General features: G+C 43.6%; 2 protein-coding genes across 2 annotated transcripts; one reads left to right on the top strand and one right to left on the bottom strand.

Moving 5' to 3' along the window:
- Nucleotides 1-742: 742 nt before the first annotated feature.
- LOC109427698 (uncharacterized) lies at nucleotides 743-2085 on the top strand. Its single transcript, XM_019703284.3, has 4 exons — nucleotides 743-922; nucleotides 986-1267; nucleotides 1328-1830; nucleotides 1892-2085. Exons 1-3 carry the CDS (start codon nucleotides 842-844, stop codon nucleotides 1811-1813), a joined length of 849 nt encoding a protein of 282 aa, XP_019558829.3. The 5' UTR covers nucleotides 743-841; the 3' UTR covers nucleotides 1814-1830; nucleotides 1892-2085.
- Nucleotides 1863-20752, bottom strand: LOC109427699 (mpv17-like protein). The gene is made up of 4 exons (XM_019703286.3): nucleotides 20450-20752; nucleotides 2329-2462; nucleotides 2142-2273; nucleotides 1863-2072 (listed from the first exon to the last, which is right to left on the bottom strand). The coding sequence occupies exons 1-4, from the start codon at nucleotides 20580-20582 to the stop codon at nucleotides 1899-1901; spliced, it is 573 nt and encodes a 190-aa protein (XP_019558831.3). The 5' UTR covers nucleotides 20583-20752; the 3' UTR covers nucleotides 1863-1898.
- Between the last annotated feature and the right edge of the window lie 1601 nt (nucleotides 20753-22353).

The following is a 22353-nucleotide window of genomic DNA, read 5'->3' on the forward strand; positions in this document are numbered from 1 at the left end:
AGAGCCCGCATAGAAAAATACAATAATTGAATTAATAATTGAATTAATAATAATTGAATTATTCACGGTATCACTATAGCACAGACAAACAGACATACTACTTAGAAGAAATTTATTTCAAAATCATTGTTTGGCATCTCACTAGCACCCTCTATAATGCTCAATCCGAAGCATTCATTTGCAGGTGTTGTTTCCCTCGGTTTGATGTAACAATTTAGCAGATGACGACTCCCTCGGGGCGTTACCCATTCATAAAACATGAATGAAGGTTCATGATTGTGTCATTTTATGTAAACATTAATCGGCGTCGCGTTCATTTCTCTCGAAAATTAAGAGGTAGTGTAGGCACAGCAGCGCCACCATGACACATGCGAGCACAGTCCGAACCACACTGCATTTTCAAAATGACCGTTAAATCGTGCGACGATTGCGATTTGAGTGGTATGTCTGTTTGTCTGTGACTATAGGTCGTATGTTTTCTGGATTAAATCCAGACCTTTAAATTTTGACCTCTTCAAATCGAATGCCAGCATTTTTGAAACTCCAGTACTTGCTCCTCAGTACTGCTGCAAAAAAAAAAAATGGGTACTTAAGACCCATTTAATGGGGTTTCCCGGTATTCTCAAATAATAGCGTAGATTTCAACGAGCGTGTAGGAAATACGACCTGGTAAAGGCAAATTCCCTGGAATTTTTGTTTGCTGTTTTTGTTTTTATTTATATTTTCAGAACGCGCAAAACATTAGCGAAATTATTCTCATCAAAAAATTATAGGTCAAGTTTCAGTATCAAAGTTTTACAAGATTTTAATGTTATTACAGATGAAAAATTGACTAACCATCATGAGAAATTGTGTAGTTCCCAAGTGTGATTTTAAAAACAAGCAAAATCCAAAACGGGCAATGTTTAATGTGCCTATAAAGGTAAGCATCTCGTTCCCGATCAGATTAACTAAATTTATTAGCTTTATTACCCTTATTTCTTAGGATCCTGATCTTTTGGGCAAATGGCAAAAAGTCTTACCAGTCCAACGGCCGCTCAAGGAATTCGACCGGGTTTGTGATCAGCACTTTCGAGAGGAAGACATTCTCCGTTACTGGGAGCACACCATCAACGGTACGGTGGAACGCATGGAACGGCACAAACCGGCACTGAAGCCCCATAGTATACCGGTCATCGTGGAGACAGAGCAAGAGGAAGAGTCGGAGATTACAGAGGCACCGCGGAAACGGAAGCAACAGAGAAATTACAACCCAGAGAAAGCTAAGGTTGGCATCAAATAAGCAAAAGTGTTCGTCCCATATTAATGTTCCGATTTCTTCTTTCAGAAAGTGAAATCCACCGAAGACGAAGATCAACAGACATTCAAAACCATAGCCGTTGTTGAAACGCCACATGCGACTGATGGCAGCACGGTGCATTTAGCGATTGAAAACATGCCAGGACCGGTACCAGATCTACCCGACGAACCTATTATCCCCGAGTCGGATCCGCTGACCCATCCGGATTTCGAAGCACTGTACGATGAGGTATACGAAGTGGAACTGCCGTCAACACTTTGGGGTATCCATCGGGACGTACAAAGGACATTTATTTCCTTCACCGAGTTCAACAAAGACAGCATGAATGTTCGGAAATGTTTGCTAATTGATCGCTACCTGCAGTACCGGATGGCCGTCGGGCAACGCACCATGAAACAAGGCACCCTTACGACGGGCTCTACGGAGTCCGTCACCGAGTTGCTGACCAAATTGGACGACATCAAAATGAGAAAAGTGATCATCAAGGGAAGCAATTCGATTCTTGGACCTTGATTTCGGATTAACGCAAAGTAAGTTATAATTTTTATGTAATGTACTAAAATAACTTTCTTGGGTATTTTATTTTCAAAGTTCTGTGTTATTTCGGAACAATAGACTTTGTTTGCTGGAGCTTTTCAAGCTCCAGCTGTTTCATATAAGCGAGAAATATCGTCCACAATAGACTGCACATACTGACAAACGGAACACGATTTTTCTCGGGAACCACGGAAAAGTTGAAGGTTTGCAACAAAGGCCAGATGCATATCGCCACCTGAAAGACATAAGTCCTTCAATTAGTTTATTGTGTTCTGAAACAGTTCGAAATCCATCCTCATTTTACCTTATATGTAGGTGGGACCTTGGCTTTGACCTCCTGGATCGATTCGTCGACCGTCTTGGACTCGAGAAGGCTCATCCCAAAGTAGAAGCACGTCATCGCCAGCGGTGTATAGCTGATTTGTTCTGTGAGGGCCTGTGAGGGAAATTTTTCAGTTTCAAAATTGTTGCAAATCTCATCTTTCGATTACCTTTGCTATGGCAGACCTCAACGTCTGAGCGGGCCACATCATGGATGCTAGTCTTATCCAGCAATAGAGACTGGGAGCCACAATGAAACCGCCGTACACGAAGAATCGAAAGCATTTCATCCAGTCCAAGTCTCCTTAAATTCAAAGAAGTATCAGTTGTGTATATCATTTTTGCTTAGGTTACAATTTATTCTTGTAAATCATCAGGATTCCGTTCCGCAGAATGCCTTTCCCCAGTATAGGACATTCCCCAGAATTTGCAGATTTTTTTTCTAATATCGGAAACATAATCAACTTGACAACTTGATAGTGTAACGGATGGCGAGGTTTCCTCATTGGATGTTGCTTGCGGACTGTAAATCTTCTTGAGCTGGGCGACATTTCTTTCAAGAACGCTTTTCGAAACAGGATGAAGAATTTTCACACGGCTTCCTCTTCTCTCCGTGTATTCAGTGTCGCTGAATGTCGGGTTGAGTTTCCGGTTGATACAAGATTTAGTAACAACACGCGATCTCCTACTTGAATATCAGAGACTATGGCGTGGCATGGCGCCTTATGTCTTCGCTTTCTTTTTCCCTATATTTCAGAACTCTGTCTCTATTGTGAACTTCAATATTCATAGGTGGTGCCGTTTCTATATCACTCATTGATGGAATTTTGGAACAAGTTACACGGTTCTAACAAAACAGAAAGAGCCCATGAATAGGGTAGGGCGGGACAAGATGAGCACCCTAAGGATCACGTTGAGTTTATTAAAAGTGAACACAATTTTTCAAGGTACCTCTCAGTAGTTCTTTTCTGTATCATGTTTTCTACCACCCATAAACATGGAAGGGTTCAAAATTCACAATAACGATGATTTATTTGACTAAAAAAAAAGATGTTTTATGGTCAGTTCGAATATGCTGCGGGGCAAGACGAGCACCCCTACGGGGCAAGAAGAGCACTCCATTAAAACCCAATATTTTAACTATTAATTGTCTATACAGTGATTGATATAGCAGATCTTGTTTATAGCTATGGTATCACGTTCCAAAATTATAAGTTTCTTTTTAGATTATTAAAAAAATGCGGTTTTATAATACTTTATACGAAATGACTCGAAAAACAATGAACGATTATTAGGTGGTTTATTTTTAAAAATTTACACTACCAAATAGTTACAGAGGATACTGAAACCTATGTTTGGCACTATTGAGCGGATTACAATAATTTCAAAATATTTTCTATACTCCCATCAGGGGTGCTCATCTTGCCCCAATATAGAGAAAAAAACTAAAATTGAATAAAATTTAATGTTTGTTGTTAGAAAATATTTTCTAATATAACTTAAAATGCTTTGTAGTATGCTAGTAATGTTGGCTGATAACCAGAATCATGGTAAAAATTTGATTCTGACGTAAAAACCTTATTTTATTTTGATGATTTCTTATAAGAAAATTCAAAAAATCCATGCTAATGACTAATTTGACGATATTTTTCAATTCGTTCATTATGAAGCACCTTTTTTCAGGTTCACAAACAGGATGAACTTTATTCTAACGGATTATGATGTTGTTTGGACAAAATTCATCATAAAAGTAGTAAAACGGAGGGGTGCTCATCTTGCCCCGGATGGCCATCTTGCCCCGTCCTACCCTAGTGTAGTGTGCTACCAGTTTCAATGGATCAAACAGCGACACTAGGGTGGGGCGGGGCAAGATGGGTCACATAAGGATGGGTCACCATAACTTTGTAAATACAAATCGTATTGGTTTGTATTCGTCCACTACTCTTTAATACACTAGTTAGCTATGCTAAAAGTCGATTAAAAGTTCATTAAATACAAAATATGATGTTAAACAAGCAGTTTAAAAAAGTGATCGATTTTGCGCCGTGAAAAAAGTGCGGAGCAAGATGGGTCACCTTTTAAATAATTCACATTTTCTCAACGAAAAACGTCAAAATATAAGATTTGTTCGGCATTCATATATGCTCCATATCCATACTGAGTAAACAAGAGCTACTAGTAAACATTTTATAAATTTATTTGGAATATAAAAAACATTACGATTTGAGTGGTCCTAAGGCGACTTGAAAATCTATGTTTTTACTAAAAAATTATCATAATTTTATGTTATAATTTTAAGCGTTCATTCCGCTACATTGAAGTCATTTATAAGATAGTCTTCTAATAAAAAATAAATAACTTTTGAATGCTCCAAAAATACGTTCAAAATTGAAGGTGACCCATCTTGCCCCGCGGCCGTTTATATGGAGATTATATGGAATGTATCGCATAAGAAAAATGGCTAAAAACCATTTTATTTTTGATTTCCAATGAGAGTGTATATTTTTTCAATCAATGCCCCAAACTTTTGTATATTCATGCTAGTCATCTAACAAAATTATTAACATAATCAAAACATGAGTAATGCACCCGACAATGGCACTGACCCATCTTGCCCCGCGACCCATCTTGCCCCGCCCCACCCTATTGTTATTGTGCATAGCACTAAGCTATTTTACGAAACGTTCTACCGGTGGGCCGCTCATAGGGTACTGCAAGCACCTGATCTAACCTCACTTTGTCTGACAGTTCAGCGAGCTTGTTTACAAGGTGTTAGAATTTTTAACGAGCGGCGAAAATTAAATTTTCGTTTTCCGTCCCGAAACCATTATGATACGGAAATATCTATTATATTCAACTCTACTAGTACAAAATCAATCGTCTAATTACCGTTTCACTGAAATTGTATCGAAAAACAGTTTTTTTTTTTTTTTTTTTCTTTGGACTTGTCTTTTCGACTGGCTAAGACCATTGGTTGGTCCATCTCGCCTCCGTTGTCGTTTTGGTGTGTTCTGGTGCTCCATTGTGTTCGATTGTCTGCTGCTATTTCCGGGTTTAGAGCCCAGATCCTGGCAAGGATCCTGGCTCAGATGTGGATTTGGTTCACTTTCAGGAAGTGCACAATTTGCTTCAACTCTTCTTCAAAATTCTCCAGTAGTATTGTTTCAAGGGGTTTCATATACTCAAGAGCTGGGTGTTCGACTCTTGACTGATTGTATCGTGGGCAGTCGTACAGTATGTGCTTCAGGTCTTCAGTTGTTTCACACCATTCACATTGGTCATCCACTTCCAACCCCCACATGGCTTTCCTTTCCTTGGTCAAACAGTGTCCGGTTCTGATTCTGCTGAGGGTTTTGATTTCATCCGGGTTCAGTAGAAGGTTTTTGCTCCATATCTTCCTGTAAGGTCGCTCTTGGATTTGGAAATGCCATTTTCCCTTATCGTTTGACAGTCTTTGGTACTTTCTCGTCCACTCGTCCCAAATTCCTTGCTTGCTCACAACTAACGCATCACTCATGGTGATTGTGTTGAAGAATGTTTGAGGTCTAGTCTGGTTCACTGCTTCTTGGTCAGCCTTCTCGTTTCCTTGAATACCCATGTGGCTTGGAATCCACTGGATCCGGATGTTGTTTCCACGCATTCCGTAGAACTCTTTGTAGACTTCCGCAAGCACGTAATTTTCTTCAAAGGATTTCTCGTTAAGCAACATATCGCAGGCACTTCTGGAGTCCGTGAGTATCACTGCCTTCTTGTAGCCCTTGTTTTTGATTAATTCCACCGCTTTAAGGATACCAAGGAGTTCGGCGTTCGTAATGGAAAAGTTGTTGTTGATTCCCTCGCTGATAACTTCCGAGTCAGTTTCGTCGAAGACTGCAAAGGCCACGCCCGTGGCCGTTTTGGAAGCATCGGTGAAAACCTTGTGGTGTTGCCTGTAGGTGGTGTTCATAGCTTCCTTAAATAGCGTTTGCCAGATTTTAGCGTTTGCGTTGTCCTTCTTCGGTTGGTTTTTCGTTAGTGTTGTTTTGACGACCCTATCGAACTCCACTCTTTCGAAATACCGCATTCGCATCAGGAAAGGCATCTCCCGATCCGACGGGTGGACCTGATAGAGCAGGTCTACGTGTTTATCGGCCATCTCAGTGAGGTACGACTCGTTTCCCATTTCCCTGCTCAGTGTGATGCTGATGAATTTCATTAGCGGTGTCCTGTACCACAAGGTCCTGATAAGTTCCCTTTTGGTAAGCGCTTCGATGCGCTGTTCCATTGGAAGTTGTCCGGCTTCAGCGAGCATAACGTGAACAGGAGTGCTGTTGAGGAAATTCATCGCCTTGCGTATGTACGAATTTTGTAGGACTTGAAGCTTGTTCAGGTTCGTTGCAGCTGCGTTACCGAAAATCGGTGCTCCATACTCCATGCGGCTTCGGATGAGCGCGTTGCCGATTTTCACCAGGGTTTCCGGGTTAGCTCCACTGGACCTTCTAGACAGCATTTTGATCAACCCGAGCTTCTTACCCGCCTTTTCTACTACGGCGTCGATGTGTTTCCTATGTGACAAACACCTATCCAGAACGTATCCTAGGTATGGGTGTGTGTTGACCAGTTCTATCGCTTCGCCATGGACTTTTACTTTGAGGTGATCCGTTCGTTTCCTGGTGAACGGAATTACGGCCGATTTCTGGGGACTCACTTTCAAATTGAGGACTGCTAGTTGGGCGTAGATCTGTTGTAGGAACTTGTTGCAACGTGCGGCTGCCTCTTCAACTGTGTCTGCTTTCACAATGGCCGCAAAATCATCCGCGAATTGGACCAACTCAGCGTCCTCCGAGGACAGTTCGTGCAGGGATGCAGTGTAGAGGTTGAACAGCACGGGGGATAGCGGGCATCCTTGGGGAAGACCGTCCGAAACCTTCTCTTCAATTGTACCAGACTCTGTTTTTAGACGTAGTATACGACATCTAAGGTACTCGTGTAGCCATGAAACGAGTTTCCCTGGTATTTTCGCCTTTACCAGTGTTTTCAGCAGCGTATCAGTGTTGACTGAGTCGTAAGCTTTACTCACGTCCAGGAAAATGACAAAAACCTCCTTCTTCGTCTCTTTCGCTTGGTGGATTGAGTTTACAACATAGTTTATACAGGTGGATGCGGAAACATGCTTCCTAAACCCAAAGGACAATTCTGGGATCAGGTTCTTTATTGCCGCAATTTCAGTCAGCCGATCCTTCACTACGGAGTTGATGAGCTTGATTTCCACATTCATCAGAGCAATGGGCCGCATGTTGTTTAGCTGGTTCGTATCCATCGGCTTTTTGGGAATTGGTCGTACTGCTGTGATTCTCCATGGTTCGGGTATCTCCTCCGACACGAAGACCTTGCTGAGCATTTCGCAGATTTTTCCGAGCATCTCCAGGTTGAGCTGCTTGAGTACATCATACGATAGCCCGTTTGGACCTGGCGCCGAGTAGCTTTTCCTTTGGTTTAGCACGCGTAGGATTTCCTCATCGTTTAGCGCCATTTCATAACCCTCCAACTCTCTGTCGGTGTTTGCTACTGGGGATTGTATTCCACGAAACTTGCTGCCGAAATATAGTTCCATGAATTGTCGACCTTCCTCCTCGGTGAGATCCACAAGCTTTTTGTGTTTCCCTGTGAGCGCTGTGTCTACTCCTTTCACAAGGTTCCAAAGTTGTCGCGTAGGTGTCGATTCGTCTATCTTTTCCGTTAACTCCCTGACGTATCCACGCTTGGTTTTTCTGACCAATTTTTTGAACAGAGCTCGCTCTTTCTGGAGACGGACATAGTTCGCTTCTGTTTTGTTTCGGTTGTATGTTCGAAGCGCTTCCCTCTTGGCCGCATACAGGATCCCGATGTCGTCCGTCCACCAGGGTTTGAGGAAGTTTACTTTTTTGTTTTTGAAGGTATACGAGGCACCCTTCACTGCTTCGTCGATTACTGACACCATTTCTGCTGGGGAGTAGATGAACTGCGGCCTGATGCTGTTTAGACGATCTACCAAGCTCTCCTTGTTGATCTTGGTGAACGTCCTTTCATTCCTCGAAATCGCGTCGGTGATTTCCAATCGAATGGTCATGTGTATGCTGCCGAACTCCTCCTCTTGAACAAACCAGTTCGCTTTCCTTGCCACGCCCGCTGTAGTGAGCGTAAGGTCGATTGATGAGTCCTTCCCACCAGGGGGGTTGATTGTTGTCGGCGATCCGTCGTTCATCAGAATCAGGTTAGACTGGTCGATCAAGTTTCGGAGACTGTTCCCGCGGCTGCATGGTTTGAAGTTAGGACTCCACGAAGGGTGGTGAGCGTTTAGATCTGCACCTACGATACCCTCTCCATCCAGATGTTTCACTAGATCGAAGAACTTGACCAAGTCCTCTCTGCCTTCGTTGGCCGATCTTCTGACTGGCGGTAAGTAGAGAGATATCAAATAGACAGGGTCGAGACCTTTGGTTATTTTGACTCCGACCACCTCGAGAACGTCAAAATCCGGAAACTGTAGCTCTTCGTACCCTATTCCTTCTCGTAGCAGTATACCCACGCCACCGTATCCTTCTGGACGTCTTTTGGAGACAAAGTGGTGGCCTTTGAACGAGAATTGTTCGTTTTCTTTAAGCCAAATTTCTTGGAGTAGGGCTACTGGGATATCTTCTGATGTCATACATGCATACAGTTCTTCTCTCGTTTCCGAGCGGCGAATGCTCTGGATATTATTTTGTATGATGTTGAGCTGCTTACACGACACTGTAGCTGTCTTCGTTGGTTCTAGGGCTTTCATATTCCTGCTGTAGCACTCCTGTGTTTGTGCTGATCAGGTCCAGAATCGACTGGGCTATTTCAATCAGCAGGCGGTCTGACTCAATCACGTTGTTGGCCTCATTTACACCAACCACGATTCTTGAGTGAATCATTTTCAGGGGCTCGACCCATCTCCTCGCTGTCGTTTCGGATAGGAATTCCTTCTGCAGCTTGTGAACGAACCTCTCGAACTCCGAGGTGGCGTACGGGTTCGGTAGACACCCGTTCGGCGCCCTGCTGCTCTCGCCGTTTTCCGTCATCGGTGATGCTGGTGCTGATTGGGCCTGTTCTGCTTCCCTTTCCGCACTTCTACGTGGTGCTGGACTCCTCCGATGTCGTCCTCGTCCTGGTTGCTTCCCTGGGCTGTTCCCGGTCCCTAGACCTGCTTCTTCGTTGATCTCGCCTAGCTCCTCATCTACCGTTGCCAAGTCCGCGAACCTATTCGTCAGCTTCGGATAGACCTCTTCTGCTTCCTGGTACGTCGCGCCCTTTCTCATCCGGTTGAGGATACTCCACCTTCTAATTCTTTCCGGACAATCCCTCGCCTGAGCCTCGTGGTCCTTTCCGCAGTTGACGCATCTCTCCTTCTCTCCACATTCTTCCTCCAGATGTCTTCCCCCGCATTTCCTACACCTCGGCCTTGCCCTGCAGCTTTTCGGTCCGTGACCAAACCTCCAGCATTGCCTGCACTGTCTGACAGGGAAGATGTATCGTTCTGCTTTGAAGCAGCATCCGTAGATCCGTATGCGCTCTGGAACGATCGATCCTTGGACCGTGATCCTTATGTTCTCGGTGTCAAATAGCTTGTTGTCTCGTCCCCTTTTTTTAATCCTCTCCACCTTTAGAACCTCTACCTCCGTTTCCACTGTTTCCGCTATCTCTTCCTCTTCAAAGCTGAGTGGTACCCCCTTAACGAAGCAGAGGGTGTGATCCTTGGGGCGCGGGTTGTATAGTTTGAGGTTCTGGTGCTCCAGCTTTGCGCTTCTGATTCTGTCGCTCTCCCTCTTGCTGCCTGCCACAATCACAAATCGGAATAGGCCGACCTTCGTGATGTCAGTGATGTTCGTGATGCCAGCTTCCCTCAGCAATCTTCCTACGTGTACTGGATGCGACGGAAACCGGTTCTCCAAGTCCACCAGCTCCATCACCACCCGCAGATCTTCGACGCTGCCCGCTTCACGGTTATCTTGTGCCTGTGCTGGACGGGTTGGCTCCGGTTCCCTACTCTTCTCACTGCTACTCTTGGCCTGTGATCTTGTCTTCCTTCCTTTATATTCTGCTTTTCTGCTGTCTATCAACCGCTTTATCCTGTCGTTCTGCATTTTCATCTCGTTTTTCTTGTTTAATCACTTCCTGTTTATTTCAAATTTCTTTTCTTTTTCCTCCCTCTGTTCACTTCAGGTTCTTCACAGTCTTACAATATCAATTCTAGTTCACTTTTTTCCTCTCGAATTCACTTTTCTTCTCACTGTATACCGCCCTTTTTTCTCCTAAATCGCTCCCGCTATGCCGCCGCCATCTTTCTCGTCCGGAGCACACCGAACTGCCCCAGTTTTGCCGGATCTCCGCCAGAGACTAAGTCCATGTAAACAAGCTCGCTGAACTGTCAGTGCACGGCTTCGTGACGTCATCTTGCAGTATCCTACACTCTAAAGAATTTTCACGTCCGATTTACGTGAAATATCACGTAGATCATCCTTGTTCACAAAATCTCAAAAGTTACCTGACGTCAGTAACTATCACCCGATAATCACGGCGTATGCACCGCCCTGTTTGGTAAAATCCACCCAATTTTCACGTAACTCGTTTGAATGCGTTTGTGTTAGTGAACTTCTGACTTGGAAGTTTCCGCAAAACGAAAGTTACGTGAATTTCAGGTGTGCAAAAATAAATTCAATATGGCGTCTGATGCCTGCTGATGTAGTTTCCGAGCAAGTTGCTGCAAGTATTGAACGGTAATTTAATTATTTAAAGCAATAGATTGTGAATAATTACATAAGCAGTTAACCTTTTTTTCATTTCCACGACGAAGGACATTGACGGTGACGAAGGACCAGTTCAGCGAGTGTTTTTCAACACGAAGATTTTGCATCAAGTCTTTTCACGCCATCCGTATTGGAAATTTGTATATGTTTAGGGTTAAGAAAAGTTATAATAATTCATCAATGCGTATGTGATACAGTTGTAAGTATAGATTTATTAAATACTCAATAATAAAAAAATGATACATATTTTTGTTTAATTGTTATGTGTGCCAAATTGTAGCGTATTTGAGGAGGCAAGAGTTCTTAAATCCCTATATAATGCAATGATATATTTTGCGGTCGGGTAAAGTATGCTTTTTTATTGCATTTTGTAAGAATTTAAACTCTCTTGTCTCTTCAAATACGTTGCAAGCTGGTGCCGCTGCTTTATTTTCAATCAAAAATGATGCACAAATTACGTGAAATTCACGTAGAGCTAATCATGTTTTCACGTAAAAGTTACCTGTGACTCCGGTAGCACTCACCCACATTTCCCGTAAACGATACGTACAATGCATGTCAAATTTACCTGACTTATCACGTCGATAAGCGAAGCTCACATTTATTCAGCTACCTGAAATTCCGGTGAAGGCAACGTGAAAAATATGGTGGACGAAAACTACCCATCTTTTCACGTAAATCGGACGTGAAAATTCTTCAGAGTGTATTGTTATTGTTTACATTTGATGTTTTTGTTTTCGCGAAAAGTAGCATAACATGTGGTGAGCGCTAATCAGATTTCTGCTGGCAGAGATGTTTCGGTTTCTAATGCGGCATGTATGAATCCCCCGAGATGTATAATCACCGACGAACCGACGTGACAGCTAGAACAAATAAATTCAAATTTGTTGTCCGCGACGCCATGATGAAAAATAAGCGAACACTATCGCCACCTCTATAACGGCCCGCGATGGTTTGATAGCTCGACACCGAACCCCCGTGTGTTCATATAGGAAACGGTTCGCGTCTGCGCTGATTTGACAGAAGCGATCGCTCGCTTCGGTGGTCGACCGTTAAATTTGGGGGGGACACTTTTGAATCACCACTGTCACGTCGGTTCGTCGGTGGTATAATGTCACTAGCAGATGAAAAAAACATCCCACGGTCTACGGATATTAATTATAGTGGGCGGATTGACGCATTTTTGCAGATAAATGAACCCCGTTTATTGAATGGGCCCGTATCACATGTTATGCTAGTGGTGAAAATGTAAATAAATGGGCCCACGGGTTGGACTTCAAAACTGGTAAACATTCAAAAAACAGCTAATTTGAAACGTCTCAGAAAATGCCTTCTTGACGTTTTGTTGGCGCTTCTTGGCGCTCCACGATGCCACGAATTTCTTCTTTCAGGTTTATGTAGAAACTGAACACATCTTCTGCGGATCTCTAAATAATGCCAAGCAATCTTTGAGTGTTTAACTCCGGGCTCAAGACTTTATGTTGAACGTTGTGGGACTGTCCAATTTGCTCAATTACCACCACCACCGATCAGGCTAAGGCCGGGGTGGCCTCTGCTGTACATAGTAGCCGTCTCCATTCCACTCGGTCCATGGCTGTTTGTCTCCAGTTCCGCACTCTGTTTAGGGTCCGCAGATCGTCCTCCACTTGGTCGATCCACCTAGCTCGCTGCGCTCCACGTCTTCTTGTATCGGTCGGATGACTCTCGAGAACCATTTTAGTCGTAGCCGTAGCCTTCCGATTTTCGCGGTATGGACAATGGTTGGTTCTCTCAGCAGCTGATGCAGCTCGTGGTTCATTCGCCTTCTCCAAGTCCCGTCTTCCATCTGCACTCCGCCGTAGATGGTACGCAACACCTTCCGTTCGAAAACTCCAAGGGCGTGTTGGTCCTCTGCACGTAGGGTCCATGTTTCGTGCCCATAGAGGACGACCGGTCTAATCAGCGTTTTGTAGATGGTTAACTTCGTGTTACGGCGAACTTTATTCGATCGTAGAGTTCTGCGGAGTCCAAAGTAAGCACGATTTCCTGCCACAATGCGCCTCTGAATTTCTCTGCTGGTGTCGTTGTCGGCGGTCACCAGTGAGCCCAAGTACACGAATTCTTCAACCGCCTCGATTTCATCACCGTCGATATAAATTCGGGGTGGCGGGCGTGCTGATTCCTCCCTGGAGCCCTTTGCCATCATGTACTTTGTCTTCGACACATTAATGACTAATCCGATTCGTCTGGCTTCACTCTTTAGTCGGATGTACGTTTCCGCCATCGTCTCAAATTTACGAGCAATAATATCAATATCATCAGCGAAACCAAGCAGCTGAACGGACTTCGTGGAAATCGTTCCACTCGTGTTGATCCCCGCTCTTCTAATTACACCCTCTAAAGCAATGTTGAACAGCAAGCACGAAAGACCATATCCTTGCCGTAACCCTCTGCGAGATTCGAAGGGACTCGAGAGTGCCCCTGATATTTGAACTACGCACATCACTCGATCCATCGTCGCCTTGATCAATCGTATCAGTTTATCCGGGAATCCGTATTCGTGCATAATCTGCCATAGCTGTTCTCGATCGATTGTATCGTACGCCGATTTGAAATCGATGAACAAGTGATGTGTGGGCACGTTGTATTCGCGGCATTTCTGCAACACCTGGCGGATGGCGAACATCTGGTCCGTTGTAGCGCGTTCACCCATGAATCCAGCCTGATATTGCCCCACAAACTCTCTTGCAATCGGTGATAGTCGGCGGCATAAAATTTGAGAGAGTATCTTGTAGGCAGCGCTCAGTAGTGTGATCGCGCGGTAGTTCCTGCAATCCAACTTGTCGCCCTTTTTGTAGATGGGACACACGATACCTTCCATTCATTCCTCCGGTAATACTTCCTCCTCCCAAATCTTGGTAATGACCCAGTGTAGTGCTCTCACCAGTGCTTCTCCATCGTATTTTAGAAGCTCGCTTGGTAGTTGATTTGCTCCAGCGGCTTAGTTGTTTTTCAACCGGCCAACCTCCTCCTCAATCTCTTGGAGGTCAGGGGCCGGAAGTCTTTAGTCCTGCGCAAATACTCCTAGATCTGTTACCACGCCACCTTCGGTACTTGCAACGTCGCCATTGAGGTGCTCATCGTAATGCTGCCGCCACCTCTCGACCACCTCACGCTCGCTCGTGAGAATATTCCCGTGTTTATCACGGCACATGTTGGCTTGTGGCACAAAGCCTCTGCGCGAGCGGTTCAGCTTCTCGTAGAACTTTCGTGTGTCCTCAGCGCGGTACAGCTCTTCCATCGCTTCGCGATCTCGTTCTTCCTGCTGGCGCTTCTTCATCCGGAAGACTGAGTTCTGCCTGTTCCGCGCCTGTTTGTAACGTGCCTCATTCGCTCTCGTACGGTGTTGCAGCATTCTCGCCCATGCTGCATTCTTCTCGTTTTTCAACTGTTCACATTCGCCGTCGTACCAGTCGTTTCTGTGATTCAGAGTCGCGAAGCCTAGTGCTGTAGCCGAGGTACTACCTATGGCGGATCGGATGTCCCTCCAGCCATCTTCAAGTGTAGCTGCGCCAAGCTGCTCTTCCGTTCGTAGGGCCACTGCTAACTGCTGCGCGTAGTCTTGAGCCACTTCTACGTTACGCAGCTGCTCGATGTTGAGTCGCGACGTTCGACTTCGACGCGTGGTGATAACTGTCGAAAGTTTTGAACGACTAAGTAGTGATCCGAATCTATATTCGCACTGCGGTATGTGCGGACATTGGTTATATCCGAGAAGAATTTACCGTCGATTAGAACGTGGTCGATTTGATGTTCTGTTTGTTGGTCGGGTGATCTCCAGGTGGCTTTGTGGATATCTTTGCGGGGGAAGAAGGTGCGTCGGACTACCATACCACGGGAGGCTGCAAAGTTTACACATGCTGGCCGTTATCATTCGATACGGCGTGCAGGCTGTTTCGCGCGATTACCGGCCTGTACATTTCCTCCCTTCCTACCTGCGCGTTCATGTCGCCGACAACGGTTTTCACGTCACACGGCGAGCAACCATCGTATGTTTGCTCTAACTGCGCGTAGAACGCTTCTTTCTCGTCATCGGGTCTCCCTTCGTGTGGGCAGTGGACGTTGATGATGCTGTAGTTGAAGAAACGGCCCTTAACTCTCAACATGCACATCCTTGCGTTGATCGGCTGCCACCCCAGTCAACCAGTGATCGTATACGATGTTGTATAAGATGTTAAAGTGGAGGCGATATGTGTACATTTTACATGCGCCTAAATGGAGGTATGCACGCATATGGCCTCCACTTTATTATCTTATACAACATCGTATACGACCACTGGTTGACTGGGACCCGATCACACGTTGTCGCATCTTGCCCAACACTATAAATCCAATGAACTGGGAATTGGTGGTGCCACAGCTTTGGTTGAAGGTAGCCGCTCGATGCCCGCTTTTCCACACTTCCTGTCAAAGTTGCGGGGATGTAGTTCGTCGTAGATTATCCTGTCACATCCTGCGAAACCTAATGACTTGCAATTCCATGTTCCAAGTTTCCAATCGTAGTCCTTATTTCGTCGCGTGGGTCTTTGCCGATTGTATCGAGTCGTATTTTCTCCTATGTTATTCGCAATGGGGATTTTTACGGGTGGCTTATTGGGCCTACGCCAACACTCCTGTCTCGCCGGAGGGCCATCGTGCGAGTTCTGTTTAACGTCCCAACCAACACTAGGACGACCACGCTGATGGGACTAAAACCTTGGGTCTAGCTGGGCGTGGTGCAGCGTTTCTTACTCAGCCGCTGGATGCCAGAACAGACGCTTTTTGAGCTGCACCTCCTTGGTGAACAAACGCTCGAATCGTACCTCCTCAATCTAGCTGAAATCAGAAGGACAACAGTGCCCAGGCTGCACTACCAGCTAAGCACACAACTCTTAGCTGGCGGTCTTTGTTATCGCTTGACCCGTGGAAGTATGAGGTAGGACCTTGTGAGGACCAGAGCTATGTTGGACGTTCTCCTTATCGACTCACCGTTTTGCAGCCCAATTTGCTCAATTACTTCAGCAGAATTCGATGAAAAGTTCCGCATCTCCATTCCGGCCAAAGAGTGTATATATTTCACTTCTTCTATCAGCTTCTCCTACCGTATCCACGCCGTCGAGGTCATCGACGTAATGGTTTTCGATGACTGCCCTTGCCGCTGCGAGAAACTGTTCTGCATATTCCTTCGCGATCTTATTTTTCAAATACTGCGCAATTTGGATGTTCTCGGAAGATAAATCTCTATGCCGGTCGATTTCTTGGACGAATATGGAATTGGTGGAACATTTCCTTAATATTTCCACAGAAAGCTATCTGTTTTTGACGGCAGCGAGTTAGAATAGTGGATAACGCTGCCAACGAATCTGATCCTTTCAGCATTTTGTCGTTAAACGATACACTTTCTACTCTGGCGGCAGCATCCCAAATCATCCCAACTTTTTCCGGCTTCCGTATCCTTTCTCAACGTACTCCGCTATGTGTTTCCTGACTTTTCTATCAAGACAAGTATCTTTTACTGATTTCCTCTCCAGAGCCACCATTCGTCGAACCGCCATGGGAAAACTATTCGGCAAACACGGTTCTTCATATCGCCACAGTAGCCCAGTTTCAAATCTTCCATCTACTTGTCTGGTGGTCTTCTCCAGTATTTTCAAAGCTCACTTATCGTCTTCTGATTGTGGAGCCCTTTTGATGGTTGCTTCTTCAATAGCCAAGAACTGTCTGAACAGTCATTCGTTTTCTGCCAACTCCATATGAACGTTCACGTACTCCACAAATAGAGACGTGTTTTGAACGCAATTACTTCGCCTGTGCTACCTTCACGGCTTTTGAGATACCTGATCAATCTAGCGTTGTCTACACCGATGATTAACCGAGGGGAGACATCGAAATAGCTGGCTAATGAAAGGCCTTTAAGTGTGGGTATGTCCGGCAGAGCTCTTCGTAATCTATGGTTCGACTTGGTAGCCTCAGTGGTCTAACCGTCTTTGCTTACCGGAATATCAATGTAGAATTAGCAGTAGTTCAAATACACAGAAGTAAAAACTAAAAAAAATTAACTGTAAACGTCTACCCTCGTTCGTGCCGGAAATTGTGATTTCAATGCGCTATGAATCGTTCTCGATTCTCGTAACATCACCCGTGCATTCCAGAGAAAGCAATTCGTTGGGTCGTTCTACACCGAGAAAGTTGGCTACGTCGGCTTCAAGCATGGTGGACGAAGAACCATCATCTAGGAACGCGTATAGCTTTACGCTCTTGCCTTTCCCATGCAGTGTGACGGGAAAGTATCATAGTAAGGCAAAGAAAGTTGATGAGTGGCGCCAAATATATGCAGAAATCTCAATTTTTTGTTCTGTCGCTAGGTGGTGCTGTAAGTATTTAATGATACCTAAAATCCCTTGGTTATTGTAGGTAACTGTATGCCAAGCAACTTTGTCAAAGACCACAAAGTGATACGACATTATGATTGTTTTTCCAGTGCATGTAAAGGAATAATAATATCAATAATGAAATCTCAATACTTCGCCTCACTTTGCCTAGGGTATAACTTTTCGCACAGGCGTCGGATCACTTTGCGGTCTTCGACAAAGTTGTTTGGTAACCACAAGTAACCACAAGCATTATATCATAACATTAATTCAATCGTATTATAGTTTAGCTAATGCAACATAACTTTTATTTTACATCTGTCAAGTAATGAAGCGTTTAATCTACATTATGAAAGCATTGAAGCATTATGAGATTTTGACAGTTCTGTATAGTTCTATAGAGCCGTTGTTAAATGCTTCATTGCATTACCATGTTAAAAGCTTTATAGCAATCAATAATGCAAGCATTTATTACTTTATATATACCTTTACTAAAGCTTTCATCGTTGTAAACAGAAAAATATCGCTCAGTTCGAAAAAAGAATTGTAAAACACATTTAGAAACAGAACCATTCAAAACAAAAGAAAAACAAACCAAAATTTTCATGGATTGCTGCGGAGCACTTAGATTATCATGCTCAGATGTTGCTGTTTGAAAATGTATATTATGTATGGTTTTTTGGGTTTCTGGTTGGGACATGAAAACAATCAGATGCTGAGGGAACAAAAATTATGTGGGGTATCGGTTTCCTTATTTAACATATCGCTCCGATTTCATAAAAGGAAGAATTAAAGCGCTATTTGTATTGTTTCTTATTTATTGTATTTTAGGCAGAAGTGAGCACGTATAAAAAACAGAATCAACACAGACGAATTTATATTCGAGAGTAACATAACTGATGGCATTCAGACCCCGGCACATTTTTTAGAGTTGCTGGAAACACAACTCAATAAGGCACGAGCTAAGTATACGTTACCTTATGTTGCACATTTTTCCAGGTGCAAAATACATAGCACACAGCGTTAGCGCGTCCGAGTTTCATCGTGGTCAGTTTCAACAGTCTAGGTTCAATTCCCGAAATACAATAAAAAACATCAAAGTGAGAGTATCGGAAGATAAAAATAGATAGAAAACTGAAAAACATACTTTTTTTCTTTTTTGACATGATGCATTAAGTATGCATTCCATACGATTTGATTGCATTAGCTATAAGGTACAAGCGTTTTATATGCTTTAGCAATCACCACAGTAATGCTTGCTTTAAATCAACAATAGTAGCGCCACTTTCGATTTTAAACCTATTTTAATGGTGCCTTTATGACAAAACAACTTTATATCACATGTCATATAATACACTATACAGCGAAAATAATGCTCTATATAAAGCGTCATGGTTACTTGGGTAGTCACCTACAATATTACTATTAACGCTTACAGCGCCACCTAATGGCAAAAATCGAAAACTAAGATTTCTGCATACATTTGGCCACGTTTTCCCATACAAACTTCAAGCACTTTGAGCGCCCCCGTAGGTTTAACCTATTTTGCTCAAATTCTGAACGTAGCTTCTAGGAGCTCGACACAACCGATTAAGGAGGTGAGACTCGGCATTTTTCAAAATTTTTGTTTTTCATACATATAAGCGTGGGCCACACTAGTGGTGATGCTGATGAGAAATACTTCTGATGTTGGAAGCAGCTTTTCCATTTTCCTCGCATTCCAAAAATTGTGTCAATTGGTTCAGAATTGGCTGGGTTATAGCCAGAGATGCCAGATGATTTTCTGTATCACTCGTTCAAAAATCTGTATCCCATACAATATTTGGGTGAAAAATCTGTATCTCATACAAATGGAAAATCTGTATTTCATATAAACGCTATCTGTACCGATGCTCAAAAATCTGTATAATACAGATAAATCTGTATATATGGCATCCCTGTATAGCAGAAAAGTGCCCAAAATAGGACCCCTGCCGAGATGTTTCCACTTCCCTAATAAAAAAGATCGATTCGAATCTGCTACTTCGCGTGTCGTTGAGTCGCAACTTCGATTTGGACCTGCGAAGATAACATTCGTATGAACTTCGGTTATCGTTTACAATAAAACAACAAATTACAAACTTTCATTTCCTTCGAATACTATATGGTCGGCGTTAAGTCAGACCGGACTATCTGTTTTTCAACAATTTCGGGAAAATGCCCTGCAAGAACTTTAGATGACAAATGTAGTGCGTTTTTGTATGAAATAGGGTATTGGTTCCCTTATTAAGCATGTGGCTCCCATTTTCATCCTACGAAAAACAAAGGATTGAAGCGCTTTTTGTTTTGTTTCTTATTTTCGTATTTTTTGTTAGAAGTGAGCAACCATGAAAACAAAATGAACGGAATCAATCGGTGCCGTAATCGCTTGTTCTCGAATAGAATGAATATGGGAGCGTGAGATTACTGATGGCACATATACCCTACTATAGTTTTTTATGTAACGAAACATCTGCATCAAAATAATGATGAAAAGTTCAGAGCTTTCGAATATCAGAAAAATTGCGTAGTCCACTCTGACCGAACGCCGACCATATGACCGGAAGAAAGGATGCATCAAAGCAATGCAATTCATTCACGTGCTGCGGGTGAGAAACGTTTTGTAAACACTAACAGCTTCTTATACGAGATTGTCTCTGAAACGTGCGCGAGGCATGACGCATGCATATAGGGTCTGGGACCATTTGGGCAGGAGCACCTATTTTGGGCACTTGCTGCTATAACTCAGTCAGTTTTAAACCGAATGACTTGAATTTTTGTACATGGCTAGATACTCTGCGTATCTGATCGTGTCTCAAAAATCAAGTCAATCGGTTCGAAATTGACTGAGTTATAGCAGCAAGTGCCCAAAATAGGTGCTCCTGCCGAAATGGTCCCAGACCCTATCTAACGAAAAACATTGGCCACGCGCCAAGTTCACGTTCACTGCCATGGCGTAGGTTTACACCACACTTTGACGCTGGGATTGCACATTTATTTCACTGCCATCGACCTTCGACGTAGAAATTGTTCTTCGAAAGTTGGTCTGGAATGTTCTGCTTAGTCCTTAAAAGTATGTACATTAATGTACGCACTCAGGCGGGTTCCGGTGACCGACTGTTGAATAAGGCATCCTGTCGGCCACAGCAGACTGTATGTGACCATTCCTCGAGCGACGGGATACTGATTCAGGAACACACGCGCGCGGTTTAGCAGAATCGGAATCATCGCTTTCACTTCCGGTTTGCTTAGTCACTCAAGGAATTCGTTGTAATAACGGTTTTCTGAATTACGTAAACATATTATTCGCGCAACCTCGTATTTTGCACGGCGGTTTCGCTCTCCGAATTTTTGAACGCTGTATTCACTGCAAGCTAACTGACATACTGAGCTTGAGATTTCTATGTCCCTTAGGAATAGTGCGCATGCGATCTGAAACGGCTTAGTGATAGATAGAGTTGTTTAACGTTAATCGAATTACTCACTGTCTGGCAGCGACGACGTACACCTTTGGTACTATTAGCAAAACTCTTGCTTGCGAGATATGCGAGTGATTAATTATTTAGTTTTATAAATAATTGTATTAAATTTGTTTCAATATTCTTGAGCTTTGGTCTTCTTCTTTTTTATGGCTCACGTTTCCACTGAAACTTGGCCTGCATTATCTTCAACTTAGTGTTCTTTGAGGTTATTAATGAAAGGGCTTTCTTTACCTGTCAGTGAATCAATTTTTATATTAAGAGGTATTGACAATAATACACTATGCCCAGGGAAATCGGGAAAAGTTCCCGACCAGAATGGAAATCGATCCCGTCATAACAAGGCCAACGACACTTGCAATTGAGACAAATTGAGAAATGAATTTGTGAAAAAAAAATCTGGTGGAATTTGAACTCACGACTCCGAATTTGCTAGACCAGCGATCAAACCAACCAAGCCACAGAACTGGTTGAAATTATGCGAAATGGAATGTCTAACTAAGTTTAAGACCATAACATGCACACTGTATTGAACCCAAAACTCTAAATCTGACGTCATTCTGAGAAACAAGATGATGAACTATAATCTAAGGCACAAATGTCCCAAATGGAGGATAACGTGCCTCTGGAGCCGGCCTTCTGTTAATCTAAGATGGTGGTCTTAGAACTATGAAGAAAATCATAATCTGGTTTATACTTGGGTTTATAGGGGTGAGATTTCAGCCCATTCATCGGGCTTGATGATGCCTACTTCTCCCAATTTCTTTTGCACTCCTCGTCAAACCATTCGTTCCATCGACTCCGTTTCGCATACTCGACCGACGGTGCTCTCTGATGCGTCGTTGATGTTTTGACTGTAATCCAGTAGTTTTTTCATCGAGCTCATTCTCGTCCAGTAAGTCTTGTTGGCGGAGAGTAGTGTCAGCCCCTTGGTCGATGATGAATTTAATGACGAAGCATAATTGTTGATGACTTTAGCTGTTTTGTTTATTCAGTCTGTACTAGATCGTTGACGATTAAAATGATAAAAACACGATCGGCGTAGCAATTATTTTGTTCGTATTACGAATCCCGGGAACGGTAATTGTCCGGTTGGTCGTTCCGGTCGGTAGCTCTGGTCCACTGTGCTGAGATTCCCAACAGGTTATGGGCCCAGATTACGCGAATAAAGTATGCTGAAAGTGTCCGGTCGAAGAGACATATGGTGGATGTGATGTCAATTACAGTTCGAGGTTATTGAATACAGTTCGCCCGGCGGTGGCGTTTGAGGTCGTTGTTTATAGCGAGTTCTGTGGTATGAAGCGTTGGAGACAGCGAATGTTGCCGTGAGAAGTGCTGCAGGCAATAGGTACTACTGAAAAACGGGGTACGGACGTGAGTACAGACTTGTGAAAGTGAAGTGAACTTTGTTTGAGGAGGAGCTTAATTTAATGTATAGTTGCGCCGAGTGTTGTATCAGAACCTTTCACAATAGCCAGTAGCGGAGTGAGAGTGTACGGCGCGCCTAGCCACAATGCGTG

Source organism: Aedes albopictus, chromosome 1 (assembly GCF_035046485.1).
Source record: "Aedes albopictus strain Foshan chromosome 1, AalbF5, whole genome shotgun sequence".
NCBI lineage: Eukaryota > Metazoa > Arthropoda > Insecta > Diptera > Culicidae > Aedes > Aedes albopictus.

Excerpts from the sequence above, each read along its gene's own strand:
- LOC109427698 (XM_019703284.3), top strand. The coding sequence starts at position 842 with ATGAGAAATTGTGTAGTTCCCAAGTGTGATTTTAAAAACAAGCAAAAT. Across the intron at positions 923-985 it reads TGTTTAATGTGCCTATAAAG|GATCCTGATCTTTTGGGCAA; the intron begins GTAAGCATCTCG and ends CTTATTTCTTAG. Across the intron at positions 1,268-1,327 it reads ACAACCCAGAGAAAGCTAAG|AAAGTGAAATCCACCGAAGA; the intron begins GTTGGCATCAAA and ends TTCTTCTTTCAG.
- LOC109427699 (XM_019703286.3), bottom strand. The coding sequence starts at position 20,582 with ATGATTCCGATTCTGCTAAACCGCGCGCGTGTGTTCCTGAATCAGTAT. Across the intron at positions 2,463-20,449 it reads GGTCACCGGAACCCGCCTGA|GAGACTTGGACTGGATGAAA; the intron begins GTGCGTACATTA and ends TTTGAATTTAAG. Across the intron at positions 2,073-2,141 it reads AGGTCCCACCTACATATAAG|GTGGCGATATGCATCTGGCC; the intron begins GTAAAATGAGGA and ends TATGTCTTTCAG.